A 15,824-nucleotide genomic window follows, 5' to 3' on the forward strand; every position below is an offset into this window, starting at 1 on the left:
TCAAGAATTTAAACCTTCGGCTTCTTCCAAAAGTATTGCTACGGAGAGGGTGAGGTCAGCTTGTTGGTATGGACAGAGAAATGATAGAGGGAGTATTCACCTTATGAGTTTTCCTGCAAGACCTCAAACTCGGTTTGTTAAGGGAACAGACGATCGACTTGCGGTCCAAATCAAAGTCCATGTCTGCGATATAGTAATACTCGGGCTCCAATAGCTTTCCGCTCGCATCCTTTCCCTCACGCTTAATCTCTCCGATGCACGGGACACTGGTCAAGAGGGCCTGGACAAATTCAACAGAAACCTTTTCCCGAACACCAGGGGGGAGAGATTTGATAAGGTTAGATAGAGGAGTGGAAGCAAGTCGCGAGAATGCAATCTGGTTGGAAAGATGCTTCATGAGGGAGATTTTGGACTTCGGGGTGAGCGGGTCCTGAGAAACAGATTCGTCGAGTTTGTGCTTTAGTTTATAAGCAAGTTTCTGCGATTTGGCGGTATGCTTGGTCGGAGTGGTATGAGCAGCGGACTCATTGACGTTTTCGGAATCCTCATCGTCGTAATTGGCGTCCTCCTCTTCGTTGTCATTCACTCCTTCTTCCTCTTCTTCCTCTTCATCCTCTTCATCATCGTCGAGTTCGACCTCTGTGTTGAGAGCCTCCGGTTTCTCGGATTCACGAAGAACAAAGCCATAGTCTTCTTCTTCTTCATCCTTAACGGGTGATATCGGGGCAAAAACGATATCATCGTCCTCATCATCCTCATCCTCATATAATGTGAAGTTGGATTGGGATGTCGATAAGGTCGCGAAGGGTAGAGGCGAAACCGGCATCAAGCGTTGTCTCTTCGGTTGTGGGCAAGGAGAGTCCGGATTGTTATTCCAGGGTTCGCGGGACAATCGAAGAGGAGCGGGTTCAGTAAGAGCATTGATATCGATAGACCCATTTCTGGGTTTGGGGATGTTTATCTTGGGAACAGGCTCGTGGGTGAACTTCCCAAAGAATTCGACTCCCTCGGTCGGAAACGGTCGGCCATTTCTAGCCTTGGTTTCTATGGAGAGGTCATACTCGGCAGGGTAAGGGAAGGTACTCGAGGGAATAACAACGGGTTTGATGACAGGAGAAACAGGGGAGGTGGCCTGGAGGTCGTCAGAAGGCCAACGGATGACGACACGAGTGTTGTCGGTCTCGACCATAATATCGTCGCCGGATTCCGACCAGAAGATATCCCCATAACGGAGTTCCCAAGTGTCACCACGGCAGTGAACCCTACCTCCATTGTATCCAACACAATGGACTTCGACCGACTTTCGAAGAGCGAAGCCGAGGTAGGTGACCTTGAAGTGCACACGGGATACGGTATGTGACTTAGACATAAGGTAAGTACATTTGTTGACGGAACGACCAAAGGTAACTGGTTGGCAGTTCTTTGGAAGTGTTACGGTCGGGACGGAGACCAGAGGAGCACGAAGTTCAGAAAAAGCAGAATTGGTTCTGTTCAAGCCTTGTCGGGAGGATACAGGAGCAGCAACCTTAGGGGCAGGAGATGTCGGGATACCAATTTCAGAAGTCGGAACCGGAGTAGGATAATGGTTAGCTTTTTCTTCGGGAGCAACAACAACTGGTTCCTGATCAGAAACCTGTTCGGATTTCGCTGGTCGGACCTGACGAGGAGGCGAAGCCTGGAAATCGATGGCAGGAAGAAGAGAAGGCGTTCTTTTGAGAATGCGAGGTGGAGTAGCAGGGAATGGTGTCAGTCGAGCATTTTCGTTGCCGGCGAGTTCGGATCCAGAGACACTATTTGTTCTTCTCAAAGATCGAAGAGCCCGTCTTTTCGACGGCCTATCTGAAGGAGAATCAGGGTCTATCGACGAAGACGCCGATGCCGTTCTCTTGAGAGATCTTTTCCTGGAGAGGAATGGGATTGGTGGTGAAGAGGGAGGAACTGCAGAGTGTTGTCGGAGTTGTCCACGCGTAGCCAGGGCTGGCGAGGATGTGAACGGTGGTGTAGCCATCTTTTTTTTATTTTTTTATTTAATTTTTTTTAAACAAAAAAAAAAGAAAGAGAATGGAAAGAAAGGATGGCTACGATGCTATAGAGAGAAGAATAGTATTATGATAATAATAACGATACTTCTTCGACGTGTTAGACATGATGGATAACAGTCAATCACGAGGTACTTGTACTCGTACTCACCAGAAAGGGAGAGGGAGAAGGAGCAACAACGACTTCACAGAAGTCACAGGTTGGTCTCGACCAACGAGGCCGGATGCAAGACGAAATGCTAAATTAGTAGGTCAGAAGAGGGAAGGACAGGTCAATGAATGAGGTTATTCTTCATGAAGTTAGTGACGATGATAATGATGATGATGGTGATGATGGTGGTGATAGTGATGGATGAGATGGAGATGAGCCGTGGTTGGTGGTTGGTGGTGGTGGTGGTGGTGGTAGTGGTGGTTGTTACTAGTACGGGCCAGTGGTGGTAGTGTGTATGAGAACACTGCAAGAAGAAAGAAGTGGGCGTGGATGTGGTTTTGTTCAGCGTTCCTGTTGGTTTTTCTTTTTCCCAGGCTGGCTGGCTGTTCTCTTCTGGTGTTGGGTTGGTCGGGTTCGTGATCGTGTCTTGTCTCTTGCAACTTGAGGTCGGGTCAAGGCATCACGCTCCTGGCCAGGAAAATGTACCCGACCAGCCATTTTTACCGTGCCTGATACCTCATCCCCAAATTGCCAATTAGTCTCGACGTGCACAGGTTTGACCAAACAGTACAAGCACACATCCGCACCCATGTTCTCCGCGAAATTATGTATGAGAGAGCCAGCCTGCCTGCGACCTGCAGGCCTGCTTTTGGTGTTTTCGAGCATTAGCGTATTACTTTTTGTATGTACTCTTTTCCACGCGTTGTTGTTTGTGTCCAGTCACGTGAGCGCCGTATTGGGACGTCCTGCTGGGGCTCAGAGGATCCCGCCAAGACCTAGTGGACGACATGCCTCACGACTTGTCACGGACTAGACTGACTCCTGAGCTTCATTACGGCAATACTCCTCCTTGGTTACTCCCTAGTGACGACCGAATTGGCAAAATCAAATCATGTTTCTCGGCTTCGCGAAACAAAAATATCTTCAGCGAGGAATGCAAGTTGTCTACAGACATGAAGCAGTGCCGTTTGATGGCGACACCTGGAACACCCGAACTTCGACCTGTCTACTCAAACAAGAATCTCGAGAAAGAAAGAAAAAAAAGACTAAAATTGGCACATCTCGCAGGTACATACTTATATACCTGAACGAAGGTATCGATAGACCTGGCCGTAAGGTTCTGGTACATAAATCCACTCTGTCGGTAACTCCTTTTATATGCGTCTGTGGGTGAAAGCATAACGCGACTGTGGGCGGGGCCAATGTCAATGTACAAGGTGCATACATGCAGGCGCAGGTGCAAAAGCCTAAACAACCACCCAACCAGCCTGTTCGGGGCTAGCCGGGATGGGTAACCTATTATCTGCAGGATGACCTAACCGCAGAAGCGCTTTCAGTTGGCAATTGGTCCGAGTCGACCAATCGATTCGACGGTGGACGGGTACCCAGGTTATTTCACCGACAAGGAGCGAAATGCCAATCCGCATTCGTGGAGACGTCTACATGTATACACACATATACACATGCACAGATACGCACCGATGTATGTATGTACATATGTCTACTGCCCCTCATCTACCGATATGAAAGAGATTCAAAAGGGGGAGGGAATAGGCTCTGGCGACAAACGAAATCGAGCTTCATTCACTCATTCATTCCTAATTTCAGGAAGCCCGAATAAACGGACGAATGGCAACGTTTAAGCTCTTTTCCTAACCGTCAGATCGAGCTGACCCTTCCGATCAGCCCCAATCTGTATTCCTTATTAGTTCCGGCCCCACCACCAACCTTCTGGCTGCAAAACCTGCAAGATGATCATTGCATCGCGTGCCGGTCGCGTCTTTGCTTTCCATAGCGTCGAATTGATTTTCTTTGGGGGTTTTTTTTTGTTACAGCGGGGTTGGTTCCTATTTTCTCACTTGCGTGCTGCTTGGTAGGAGTTCTTTCCGTCCATCTGCCTGTTACGTTACAGGTTCCGGCATGGATAATTTGCTCCGTGGAGCCTTGCAGTAGCCTGTGGAGTTCTTTTCCTTCTTTCTCCCTTTTCTGACTGACAGGGCACTTGGAAGTTCGCTAGTGCGTCATATCCCGGATCCCGAACAAATTGATTGAAAGCATTTTTAAATTTTTTCCTTCTAGAATTTTGATGACATGAAAATGAGTGACGATGGTCTGAGAATATCTATATATAAGTACCATATATACTTAGCTAGGCAAGAGGTATTTAGCTATCATTGAATCCGTTCCAGTATTTCTTTATATCTCATGCAATCTTTCGAGCTTTGCATCACGATCGATCCAAAGCTCCCATTCCACGGTGTCACGAGAGGTCCAACAGGCCAAATTTTAAATCAAATCCCCACCATCCACCATCCACCATCCACCATCCACCCCAACATTAAAGATTTGCAAACCCTCACTTCCGTCCCGCTCTAATAGCTCGAGACGAGCACGAGAGAGAGGGGTTTTTCCCTTCTCCGTCCCGTTGATTAAAAGAAAAAGCTCGAGCTCACACCTTCTTTTTGTCCCCGCCTCTCACTTTTTTGGCTTTCACGAGATTAGGTCTACTCCCCTCCAAGGATTCATCTTGGTTTCTGGTTTGGGACGGTCTGATCAATCCGTTCCTGCTTGTTTTGTTCGGGCCGGGGAGTCGACGCGAAGGGTGTGTGCTCACGCGTTTACAGACATACTTGGTATCATCCTCGCTGCGTTGCGCCACAAAGCTTCGGAATATGCTTTTTAGGCTTCCCGTATTTTCTGACTGTGCTTAAAGTATGTAGCTTGGAAGTTTTGATGAATAGTGGTTGACAAGATCTTAAGAGGTCCACTAAATACGATGTCAGGTCGTATTCGGTGCTTTGACTAATATGATATAATATGACCTGACGGATAGATAGCTCCTATCCATTTACCATTCTACAAGCTCACCATATGCATCCGGATATCCATAGCTCCCAGTCGATATCTCATCTCATCTCAGAACAATAAACCTCCCCAATCAATTGCAAAATCAAAATCAGAATCGATCCCTGAATATCTAAAGAAAGGTATCTAGGTATCTATCCGACGAATTTGAAAAAAGAAGTTCTAGAATCCTCGGATCCTTCCAAAATTCCTTGAATTCCCATTCAGCATTTAAACATTCTTTTCCCGTCGTCGCTCAGGTGATACCTATCAAAGGAAAAAATTCTACTAAACTAAAGCCTCCCCCTTGCAAGTTAAAATTTTTAAAAGCCTAAAACCAAAAAGGACCAGTCGAACCAATGAAGAATATTCAATCAAATAGCCTCCAAGACTTCCTCCAAGCAGGAAGAAGAACAGAAACAGAAGAACAAGAAGAACAAAGTTGAAACACGGAAACTCCCTAGATACCGATCCGCAATAGCGGGCGGGATTCTGTAGATACCATGCATACATACTACATACATGCATGCACACTAGCTATATAATCCGCATATACTTACAATCCCTCAACCCCACGAGCCCCCCCCTAGCCTTCCCTTCCTACCCAGCTAGACTGGCTGACTGACATGGGAATGAATCCATCCTTTTTTTCCCTTCCTAACTAGTATCGAACGATTGCGCAAGCAAAGGACAGATCTTTAACATGGGGAGGGGGATGGGCGTTGCAATTGCATGAACTCTGCAGCATGACGCCCCAAAGAGAAAAAAACCGAGCTCTTCTTACTATACTATACCTTACCGCGATAAGTCCAACCCCCCGGGCTTGTCAAGATGATTATATACCATGCCGCCTTCCCTTCTGTCTTCGGCGGCATTTAAGTTTTTATGTTTAGAATAGAAAACACCAGCCCTTTTTTATGCCTTCATTTTGCAAGTGTATGATTGAATGATTGAATGATTGTGAAGGGTTTATAATGGGATAGCTTAATTTTTTTTTTGGATCGAAAGTCACAAGACGGTTGATTGATACCTGGATGTTAACTACCCCACGGATTAAACCCAGCTAGCTACCGAAGCTAAGCTTACCGTCTGTCCGGACAGCCACACGAAAAAAATAATATAATCCACAATGCATCGATGACAAAAAAATATATCACTTTCACAAAAAAAAATCAGTGATGTAACTACAAGTACTGACTAAAAGTATTTATCCGCATGCATCAAAGCTAGTAAATAAACTAGCACACACACAACTGACGTCTTAACATGTACACCCAACTCGAGTTCGAGAAGAAGAAGAACAAAGAGAAGAGAGAAAAAGGGTAGTTACCTCAGATTCAAGCTTTTTTTAAAGTTACAAAGAAAAAAGTAACTACCCATATCCGTCTATATCCCACATGATCAAAAAGTTCCCGTGTATGTATGTAAGTTAGACCTGCACATGAATTAATCCCGCCCGTGTTCTTTTCGTGTAGTTAACCGAAACACACACACGCACACACGGACACAAGCTGCATGCAACGGTTTGAGAGCGCGTCGATTATCACGTTCCTTGGATTCTACCTTTTTTTTTCTCGCTGTTGCGTGTCGTGGGGGGGTTTGGTGTTTGCGGCTCTTTTCTTCCAGTTCGAGTAGATACTTAGGAAGCTGGAATATAAGGCGATCGAGAATAAGTAACTCGGTAGATAGAGGTTGTAGACCATCATGCACTACAATATGTAACACCATTGCGGTGCCGTTGGATCCATGGAGTTGGATCCGATAATACGATTTCACCGCATAACATGCATGTCCGCGGATCCGGTTTCGACACTGGCGGCGATATGTCGACCGATGTCATTATATCAAAACCCGGGTGTTAACTAACTTCACAAAGTCATTACATTAACCTAATATATAAGCTTATGATATTGCTGACCAAAATAAAGGAATACCATATGCCACCCGCTAGGAACGAGACTATGCCACCCGTAAATATTAAATATCTAGACATAGAAATTACTTTCGTTCAAACTTATGAAAAAAATTTTAAATTTTTAGGGCAATGGATCGATTGGTGATGCGCTAAGGTACCCTTTAACTATTACATTTTAATACTTCAAAATTCGACTCTCAAGGAGAATCGATAGACCCAATACTTTCTAAATAAAGGAAAAAAGAAATGAAAAAAGAACGGGAGTACTAATCACGAAAATACTTAATGTGCATGCTAGCAAAGTGGTGTTTTTCAATACCGTTCCAATTCAAATTATTACTAAATTTTCGCCTCTAATACTACTTGTATTCGCATTGAAGACTTGTCTCGTACCCAGACCTGGAAGATTAAAGACTATAATCCTGTATTATAACGAGAATATTGTATTAATACAATATCAATAAACCCCCTCCTTCTGGCAAAGTTTTGGAATACCATGTCAATTCCCTTTTTAAAGGAACATAGTTCTATAATTATCTATACTTACGAGCGAAGTAGCTAGTTGGACTTCACATCGACTCGGCTCGTCGCTGAAGTACTTAATTACTCATCAATGTGACGTCTTATCGACCAAGTTAAAGGGGGGGGCGCCAGCTCGGATCCACGAAGGGTTCGGAAAGAAAGAAGTATTGTAGAATAAATACCATACATATACCCCAAGAATATACTAACATATGGGGTATATGCCTAAGTAGGGACGTACCTATATATATATCTACATGTACAGTTCCACCATCCGAGGTATATATCGATGTCCATTTAGTGAACCTAGCTCGAACTCAACAAGATCATCCGACAGATCTAGACCTGGGGCTAGGCCGGAAATAACATGGCACCAACTTCATGAGCTCATATAGATACGACGCTCTATTCAAAAAGACTAGATATAGACCAGCCAAATGGGTATTCTAAAAACCTATCTAACATACGAATAAATTTACAAAAGAAAAGAAAACCCAATATATCCCACTATAGCTAGTCTATAACAACCTTCGGATCCTAGTACGCTATGTGCGTCAATGCCGCGGGTCTGCATACCCTCGCAAGCCGCCAAGGTTGTCTATGAATTTATAAACATGGAATCTAAAACCTAAGATTATAGTAAGTTGACTTATAGATGTGCTACCTGAGCATCAAGCTATATCACGCAAAAAAGAAAAGAGAAGAAGGAGAAAAGAAAAAAACGACCGGTTGTACTTTCGATAGGAGACTGACCACCCGATTTTTAGTCGTTTAGTATTGGATAGCTTAATCATTTGGGATGTTTAACAGAGGGGCTGACGAATCCTGTACGTATGTCTACTGCACATTATCACGATGGGAGATATAGTAATCCTTTTTTTTTCTTTTTTCACAAAACTTTCTAGAAAGAAAATTGTTGGTTGTTCTTCATGATATATACATTCTATTTCACCAAAGATTTGAAGCTCTGGCATCTGACAGGACAAAGAATATATACTCAAACAGGGTTGTATGAGAGAGAGAGAGAAAAGTATGTAGAAACGCCATTCTCAAAAGAAAGGGAATAAAAGGAAATTCCATCTATTCCCTGAAAGATCCCAAAGGAAAATGTTGGAAATGAAAGGGAGAAAGAAAGATTTGGGGGGTTGGGGGATAGCATGCATCGTCTTTTCCGGTGTCATAAAATTCGTAACAGTCATATCAATCATAACATACATGTACATAAGGTAGTTAAACTTTCGTTTACTTAGGGATGTGCTGAACGTTCTCCTTGAACTGAGCAGCTCCCTTGATGTTACCAGCTGGAGTATACTCGCAGACGAGGTAATAACCCTTGGGGCACTTGTGGTTGTAACAACCGAAGTCGGTGGTCTTCTTCCAGATCATCTGGGTGAAGTGGGCGGTTGGAAGCTGGAATAATATTGTTAGTTTAGGTTAAACATGTTATATGGGGGGTTAAAGATAAAGATCAACTTACGCTGAAGTCCTTGATACCCTTGGTGTAGATGTCAATTTCGTCGTACCAGGCTTGCATGGCGTCGGTGACATCAGCGTAACCCTCGGCGATGTTCTCACCCCATGGCTTGTCGGAGTGCTCGAAGTTGCAGAGCTTGGAGTGTTCCTGAGCGAAGTCGGCAAGCTCTTGGTTCCACTTCAATGGGTTGGCATCGTGCTTCTTACGGCAGTCGTTATGGAAATCAATGCACTTGGTCTTGTCGGAACGGGTGTCGGTCTTCTTATCAGCGGTGGCAGCGGGAGTGGCGGATGGCTTAGCAGCGGCGGAGGATGGCTTAGCAGCGGTGGAGGATGGCTTTGCGGCGGAAGGCGAATTGGTTGTGGATTTAACGGCTGGCTCTTCTTCATCTTCACCCTCATCCTCATCAGCAGCTGGCTTGGTGGTGGTGGCAGGTTTGGTGTTGGTGGCGGATTGACCGACGGTGCCGGTGCTGGCGGCCTTGGTGGTAGTAGGGGCCACTGGAGTTGGGCTCTTGCCGGGTACATCCTCATCATCCCCCTCATCGGCGTTGCCATAACCGTAGGCGTACGGGTCATCATCTTCTTCTTCTTCCGCTGGCTTTCCGATGGGCTTGCCAGGGTCGGTAGGCTTCGCTGGGTTTCCAGTGGGTTCAGGGGTTTCAGCGGGTTCTGTTGGCTTTCCGGTGGGCTTTTCCGTGACGGTGACGGTCTTTGTCTCGGTCTTAGTCTCAGTCTTGGTTTCGGTCTTGACGTCCTTCTTGACATCAGTCTTGGTCCTGTATTCAGTCTTGGTCCTGTATTCAGTCTTGGGTTTTGCGGGGATGTTCTTGTAGGCGGTCCTGGTGACGACCTTGGTCCTGTATTCAGTCCTGGGTGGCAGGTTCCTGGTTATCGTGGTAGGCTTGCAGGATGGACTAGGGTTCTCTTCGCCTCCCTTTCCACCAGGTCTTGGGGGAGTGGGGGTGGGCTTGACCGAGGGCATGACTTCTGGCTCCTCTTCCTCGTATCCGTATGGCTTGGCCGCAACGGTGGCGGCAAGGAAGGCCACAGTAAGAAGGATTGGACGCATGATGGATGTATATGTGTAAAGGAATGTGTGATATAAAAAGAATGTAGTTCAGTTAATAGAAAATGAATGTGACAGTGCCGAAGCCTAACGAAGGATTGCTCCAAGCCAGATGACTACCCAAGAAAGATGAGAAGGAGTGATGATCTCGAATGATGGAGAATAAAACAGAAAGCAGGGCAAGCCTGTGAAGTATTAATACTCCCAACTCTCATCGCCGGAGCTTAGGATGAGGGCCCGCAAAAGCAGCTAGTATTTTCCCAGCATCGATGATGTGTAACCCTCCACCATATTCGAGGCTCAAAAAACTTTCAACGGCTTCGCTGGTTTTCGGAATCAAAGACTTCAGATAGGCTATACGCTCACATATGGGATTGAACATCCCCATTAGTCAATCGTTTCACAAACAAGTGTGGCCTATCGGAACGAGGCCTTGCGACGAGATCAAGGCCAAGGGAAACTGTTTCCCCACCGGTAGGCACTACATAAATTAAGATTGGGCCCACCAGCCGCAATAGTCAGATGCATAACCTTATAATATTAATCACGCGTCTATAAGCGTCGACATTCTTTGAGTGATAGCTCCAACGTATCGACGTTCCTCGTTTAAACGTTAATCTGCGCATGATAAAAGCAAATATCAGGCTTGGGCCGTCCTAAATCAAGATATAGTGTAGGTTACCCTTTTAGAATTTCGTTTCATAAACAAAACAAACTTCATATTTTTTGTTATTCCATCGTACATTGAGTCTAATAAAGGGTAGTTCTTGAAAAGGACGGTTATCGCCAGATGTCATGTGCGCCATATGTGGTAGAAACAGTGTTGTTCTCCTGCAAGCGCTCGCTTGGAGGTGTTCGGATCGGGTTAGACTAGGCGAGGTCGGTTCCAAAACGGCTCGAACATCATCGAGTTGTAGAATCCATCTAGTGAATTAGCCCTCGGCGTTCCTGGGCATGAAAGTGGTCGATTTCCAAATCATTTTCGACTTCTTTCGGTGGCCTGGTCTGGACTTGCCTGCCAGGACGTCTTTGCAGTCGCCACTTGATGCATCCAAGGCCTAGGTCGTTAGTCTAGTCGGAGAAAAAGAAATCTCGCCTATTATCACTATAGTGTTCTGTATTAAGGATCTGACCATATGAATTGATCCGCTAGATATTATGACCCTTATTTGAGCTAGTCCTGTGTCATGTTGCACCTTCAATATACATGATCATGTCTAATAATATAAGTAAGTATATAGGTACTTACTATTATGCATGGTCCTTTTGGCGGAACGAAATCCCTAACCGGGCACCCATGGGATTTTGCGTTGATCTGTTCAAAATGCAACAATTGCAACCTGTGTCACATATCACGTGACAGTCCCGTTTCGTCAAGGCCGCAATTGGGCGCGAGCTTTTGATGTGTCGGATTTCAAAGCAGGCAAAAATTCCATGCAACTAAAGTTTTTGACCATCCTTTCCGCTCCTCCTATACCATAATTATCGATCCTATCGCGCCACGAGTAATATTCATAAGGGGGAGGATATCAGAATAAGGCATTCGCTACCGGACCGTTCGTTTTCGTCTCCAGGATGGTTCAATCGACGATTTCTCGTTCGCTACAGCGGTCGTCCCGCCCGCTCCTAAGATCCGCGACGTCATCATTAAGACCGACTATACAACGAAACACAATATGTCCTCATACATTATCTTCGAGATCGTTGTTCACAAACACTAGGCCGAGTGCTGGGAGGAAATTCCAGAGCTTTTCGGGTAGATTGGGACTTGGGGCTGCGATTGTATATTGGTATAACACCTCGACAATATTTGCTGAGGAACCGGCTGGTATGCATATGCATGATAACCTTGTTTTAGAAAGGTGATTCTCAATCGGGGTGGGCTTTATGGCTAATGGAAACATTCAGAGAAACAACCATTCATATCCCGGGCGCCTCCCGTCGAACCTATACCGGAAGAACGCTTTCCTACGATAGATGAGGTTGTCGCAGAGAAGAAGGCCAAGGCTAAGGCTGCAGCTTCGGATACCACTAACCAAACTGTGGTGGTGGCTGCAGGAGAGCTAGAAACTGGCTCTAAGAGCCCAGAAAGCCTGGAAGAGGAGGCCGGACAACAAGGCGCTTTCAATGAAGAGACGGGAGAAATCAATTGGGACTGTCCCTGCCTTGGGGGCATGGCACATGGTCCTTGGTGAGCTTATCCTAGGGCTCTGATACTAAGAAAGCGACTTTATACTAATAAATGATTGTTATAATGGTTTAGCGGCGAAGAGTTCAGAGAAGCATTCAGCTGCTTTGTATTCTCGAAGGAAGAACCGAAGGGTGTCGATTGTATTGAAAAGTTTAAGGGCATGCAAACATGTTTCCAAAAGGTAAAGCTCGAAAGCCGCCACCAAACCCTTTTTTTTCCATCCGGGATTGACAGTTGACTACTAGTACCCTGAAATATATGGCGCTCCTCCATCGGATGATGAGGACGAGGAAGAAATTGATAGAAAGCTAGCTGAGATGGATCAAGAGAAAGCCGAAGCATCACCATCAAAACCGTCCTCTGAAGAACCACCAAAACCATCATCCGAGACATCGCCCTCGTCTGCCACACCCAAACCCTCTCAACCATCGGAACCTACTCCAACATCATCGATACCGCACTCTCCACCTCAGAGCCGGGGTACTGATGAATACTCTCACCCGGCACCAAAGGATAATGCTGAACCCAAAACTGGAACTTTAGAGCACCCCGGCCCTGGTGAAAAAGGGTTGGGTGGAGGAAGCCACGAAGGGCCAGTTGATACAGACGCGAATTCCACTGGCATAGTACGTCCGGCTCCAGGTAACGCTGGCCTCGAGAACATCGGGGGGCACGGTGCGCCTGGTTTGAAGGGCGTCAGCGATCCGAATGGCCCACAAATATAGACGTGATAGTGATAGTGCATAGGTTTGATTGAACTGTTGGATCGCGAATCTCATTTCCCGTATTCGTTGATCGATCAATGAGAAACCTGGAGTTCAAGGCTTAAATTCATTAGAGCCAACTAAAGTATTTTTTGATAAACCGGCATAGATCATGATACAAGTCACAAAGTTGGACAGTTACGGCCCATGTAAATACCTAACATCCGGACTTGCGCACAATTCATTCTCCTCTAACTAGGATGTACAGTACGCTACTTTTACAATTGTATATAGGCTATAATTGTACATATGTTATACTGAAGATTTCTTCACGGTATCTAGCCACGTTTGGTTGCATCCCGACAAATAGCTCTGAAAAATCCCGATTCTGAGAAGTGCATTGTCATTCGCATCGGTATTCCTTCTACGGGAAATAGCTGCAGGCTACTAAAGCCGAAGTAGTCTACATAGCCTTGATGTTACCAACAGACAGGAGACTCTTGCATTCGGGACGTATTCAAGCTTCTCGTGTCACCGCCAGGTATTCAACGGAATTTGCAAATGGTAGCACGAAAACTAACTTTCGGAAGGCGGGTGGATGTGTACTAACTGTTGCAACCAACACAGTGGAAATTAGCTGTTACTAGACTGGGCTGTCGAGTCTCGGGTCCGATGACATTGACAAAGAAAAGATATAGCCTTTCCTACCGAAAAGGATAGCTCTAGACCTCCCAATCGCCCTCCTTGGGCTTCGTTTGCAGCCAGAAGTACCCGATTTGTACTTGAGGCTGAACATAGAGGCAGCCACCCTATGGTGTTACAAGAATTGCATCCCATGTCCCTGGAGATGCCGAGGTGATGCATTGTATGCTCGTTATATGTTAGTGCACCAAGTGTATTTTGGATCTACACCAGGGCATTGGCTATCAACATCTTGAACCTGATTGTCGTTTGTGTTACAGTGTCACAGATCTCCTGATTGTAGTTGGATATTTATAGATGCTGAACCGAGGACGTAAATCCGGGGAATGAATACTTGGCTTATACCCGGCTTGTATTTTCGTAGAGCCCATCAAACTGAAGTTAAATACTTCAGTTTCAACCCTGTAAAGTACCGTATTGCCCTCCTCTGGTTTAAATTCTAAGCCAAACCGGTGGATATTTAAACTCCTGACATTGAGATCTATACTACCCAGACCTTACATTTGGGGAATTCAGCATTTTAAGTTCGCTGAAATAATTTGAAAATCATGGTTTTTCTACCATTCGTCCCGTTCTTTCTACTTATCCTACCGGCACTTGCTGCCAGTCTTGAAAAACGACAATGTACAGGCAATAACTGCCTCCGTGCCCTCCGTGCATCTAGAAGGATAGAACAAGCATCGCTTGATTGCTCTATCTTTTTTGACTCCTCTGTTATTATAGTATCTACGTAAGTTCAGTATATATACCCAAGAATGTATTAATCATGATAGTAGAAACCAGCTAGCACGGACTTGCAATCTTATATTGTCATTCTAACCCTACCGTTCCTGATTTTAGGGCGACTACAACCTTCGTGTCGATAATACCCACCGAGGTCACTACTACAACCGTTTACTCCATAATCAATCGTCCTGCGACAAGAAATAAGGACAAGCGTGATCCAGAGCCTATCGTACCTCCAAAAGCTCGACATGTGCCTACTCCGATAGCCCTGGTTCCGCGTCAAGAAGCATCGAGCACTGATATCGAACTGCCCGCGTATGCAACGGCCTGTCGGGGTCCAAGCGCGTTCGCCAGCGCTTGCTCATGCATTGGGGTTGAGCAGCCGACTGGAACAATTACTGTTACTGTAAGCTCGATTTTGTATTACAATATTACCTAAAATCCTTTAGTGGCTAGTTCAATGCATCATTTCTAATGTCGAACCTGCACGCAAGGATACCACTACCTCAACTATTACCGGCCAGACCCGCACGAGAACAACAACAGTGACCGTCCCCGGTAAATAAACCCTCTGTAACTCACACCAAAAAATCTCATACTGAATAATTGTGTACATAGCCTGTGACCCGAGCCAAAACTATGGCATCGCATACAGTGGCGGCGGTGCAGTCCCCGGCCCCGGTGTTTCCGGTTCAGATTACAACTTCCAGCAGCTCCTAAATGTCACGGACAGCGCTTCATGCTGTAGAAGGTGTTTTGAAACCGTCGGTTGCTTTACTTATGATTTAGTAGCTTCTTATTGCAGGATTAATTTCCTTGTAGCGGGAAGGAGTGAGACACCGACGGATACGGGACTGTGTCCGTATGGTCGGTTGATTGAGTTTACTGATCCGGTAAGCAGATTGCATGATACCTTTCCCTCCCTTCTATAAGCTTACTATTATCCCTCGTAATTGTTGCCTGGTTCTTTCCCCCCCGGCTCCCCTCCATTGGATCCCAGCTAACTACTAACTATGCCTTGATTTAGGGGAATGCATTCGGCCTTGGTCCTTGCAATTCTTACGGCGGACCGGCGTCGTGAGCTTTATGGGTCTGGTTTATTTATAATTTTAAAGGAAAATGTCAATTGTATGTCACAATATTCGGGTGCAAGGGGGTGCGGTTCTATTGAGGTTTTTGCTAGGAAGGGTTATTTGAAATTAATTTAATTGGCTTTATTGGCGGATCTGGATCGCTTTTTGCGCACTTGTAATCTAATCGATAAGACGAATGTTTCAACTGAATAAGGAAAGAGTATTCTTCGTCTTAGATATCATTGGTACTCCATCTTCCTAACCTAAAGATCTAAGATTGCGCTCGTCGACGCCAGCTTCATGAACTCAGGCGACCTCGAACACCACGGAATGCACATACAATCCAACATGAAAGCGTGTTGTGGAACAATAACGCAGCGTCCGCGTGCTGGCTTATGCATTATGACTCGATTGT

The 15,824-nt window shown here is 45.5% G+C and overlaps 4 protein-coding genes across 4 annotated transcripts; 2 read left to right on the forward strand and 2 right to left on the reverse strand.

The window, feature by feature from the left end:
* Positions 1–8: 8 nt before the first annotated feature.
* Positions 9–2,008, reverse strand: AOL_s00210g111 (uncharacterized protein; the record flags this gene model as incomplete). The annotated part of the gene is made up of 2 exons (XM_011128913.1): positions 9–38; positions 101–2,008. The coding sequence occupies 2 exons, from the start codon at positions 2,006–2,008 to the stop codon at positions 9–11; spliced, it is 1,938 nt and encodes a 645-aa protein (XP_011127215.1).
* A 6,705-nt stretch (positions 2,009–8,713) lies between these two features.
* Positions 8,714–10,016, reverse strand: AOL_s00210g112 (uncharacterized protein; the record flags this gene model as incomplete). The annotated part of the gene is made up of 2 exons (XM_011128914.1): positions 8,714–8,881; positions 8,949–10,016. 2 exons carry the CDS (start codon positions 10,014–10,016, stop codon positions 8,714–8,716), a joined length of 1,236 nt encoding a protein of 411 aa, XP_011127216.1.
* Positions 10,017–11,588: 1,572 nt separating this feature from the next.
* On the forward strand, positions 11,589–12,929 carry AOL_s00210g113 (uncharacterized protein; the record flags this gene model as incomplete). The annotated part of the gene is made up of 4 exons (XM_011128915.1): positions 11,589–11,841; positions 11,922–12,204; positions 12,277–12,385; positions 12,450–12,929. The coding sequence occupies 4 exons, from the start codon at positions 11,589–11,591 to the stop codon at positions 12,927–12,929; spliced, it is 1,125 nt and encodes a 374-aa protein (XP_011127217.1).
* A 1,229-nt stretch (positions 12,930–14,158) lies between these two features.
* Positions 14,159–15,417, forward strand: AOL_s00210g114 (uncharacterized protein; the record flags this gene model as incomplete). Its single annotated transcript, XM_011128916.1, has 5 exons — positions 14,159–14,340; positions 14,451–14,742; positions 14,831–14,894; positions 14,955–15,229; positions 15,364–15,417. The coding sequence occupies 5 exons, from the start codon at positions 14,159–14,161 to the stop codon at positions 15,415–15,417; spliced, it is 867 nt and encodes a 288-aa protein (XP_011127218.1).
* Between the last annotated feature and the right edge of the window lie 407 nt (positions 15,418–15,824).

Source organism: Orbilia oligospora (genome assembly GCF_000225545.1).
Source record: "Orbilia oligospora ATCC 24927 unplaced genomic scaffold scaffold00210, whole genome shotgun sequence".
Taxonomy (NCBI): Eukaryota; Fungi; Ascomycota; class Orbiliomycetes; order Orbiliales; family Orbiliaceae; genus Orbilia; species Orbilia oligospora.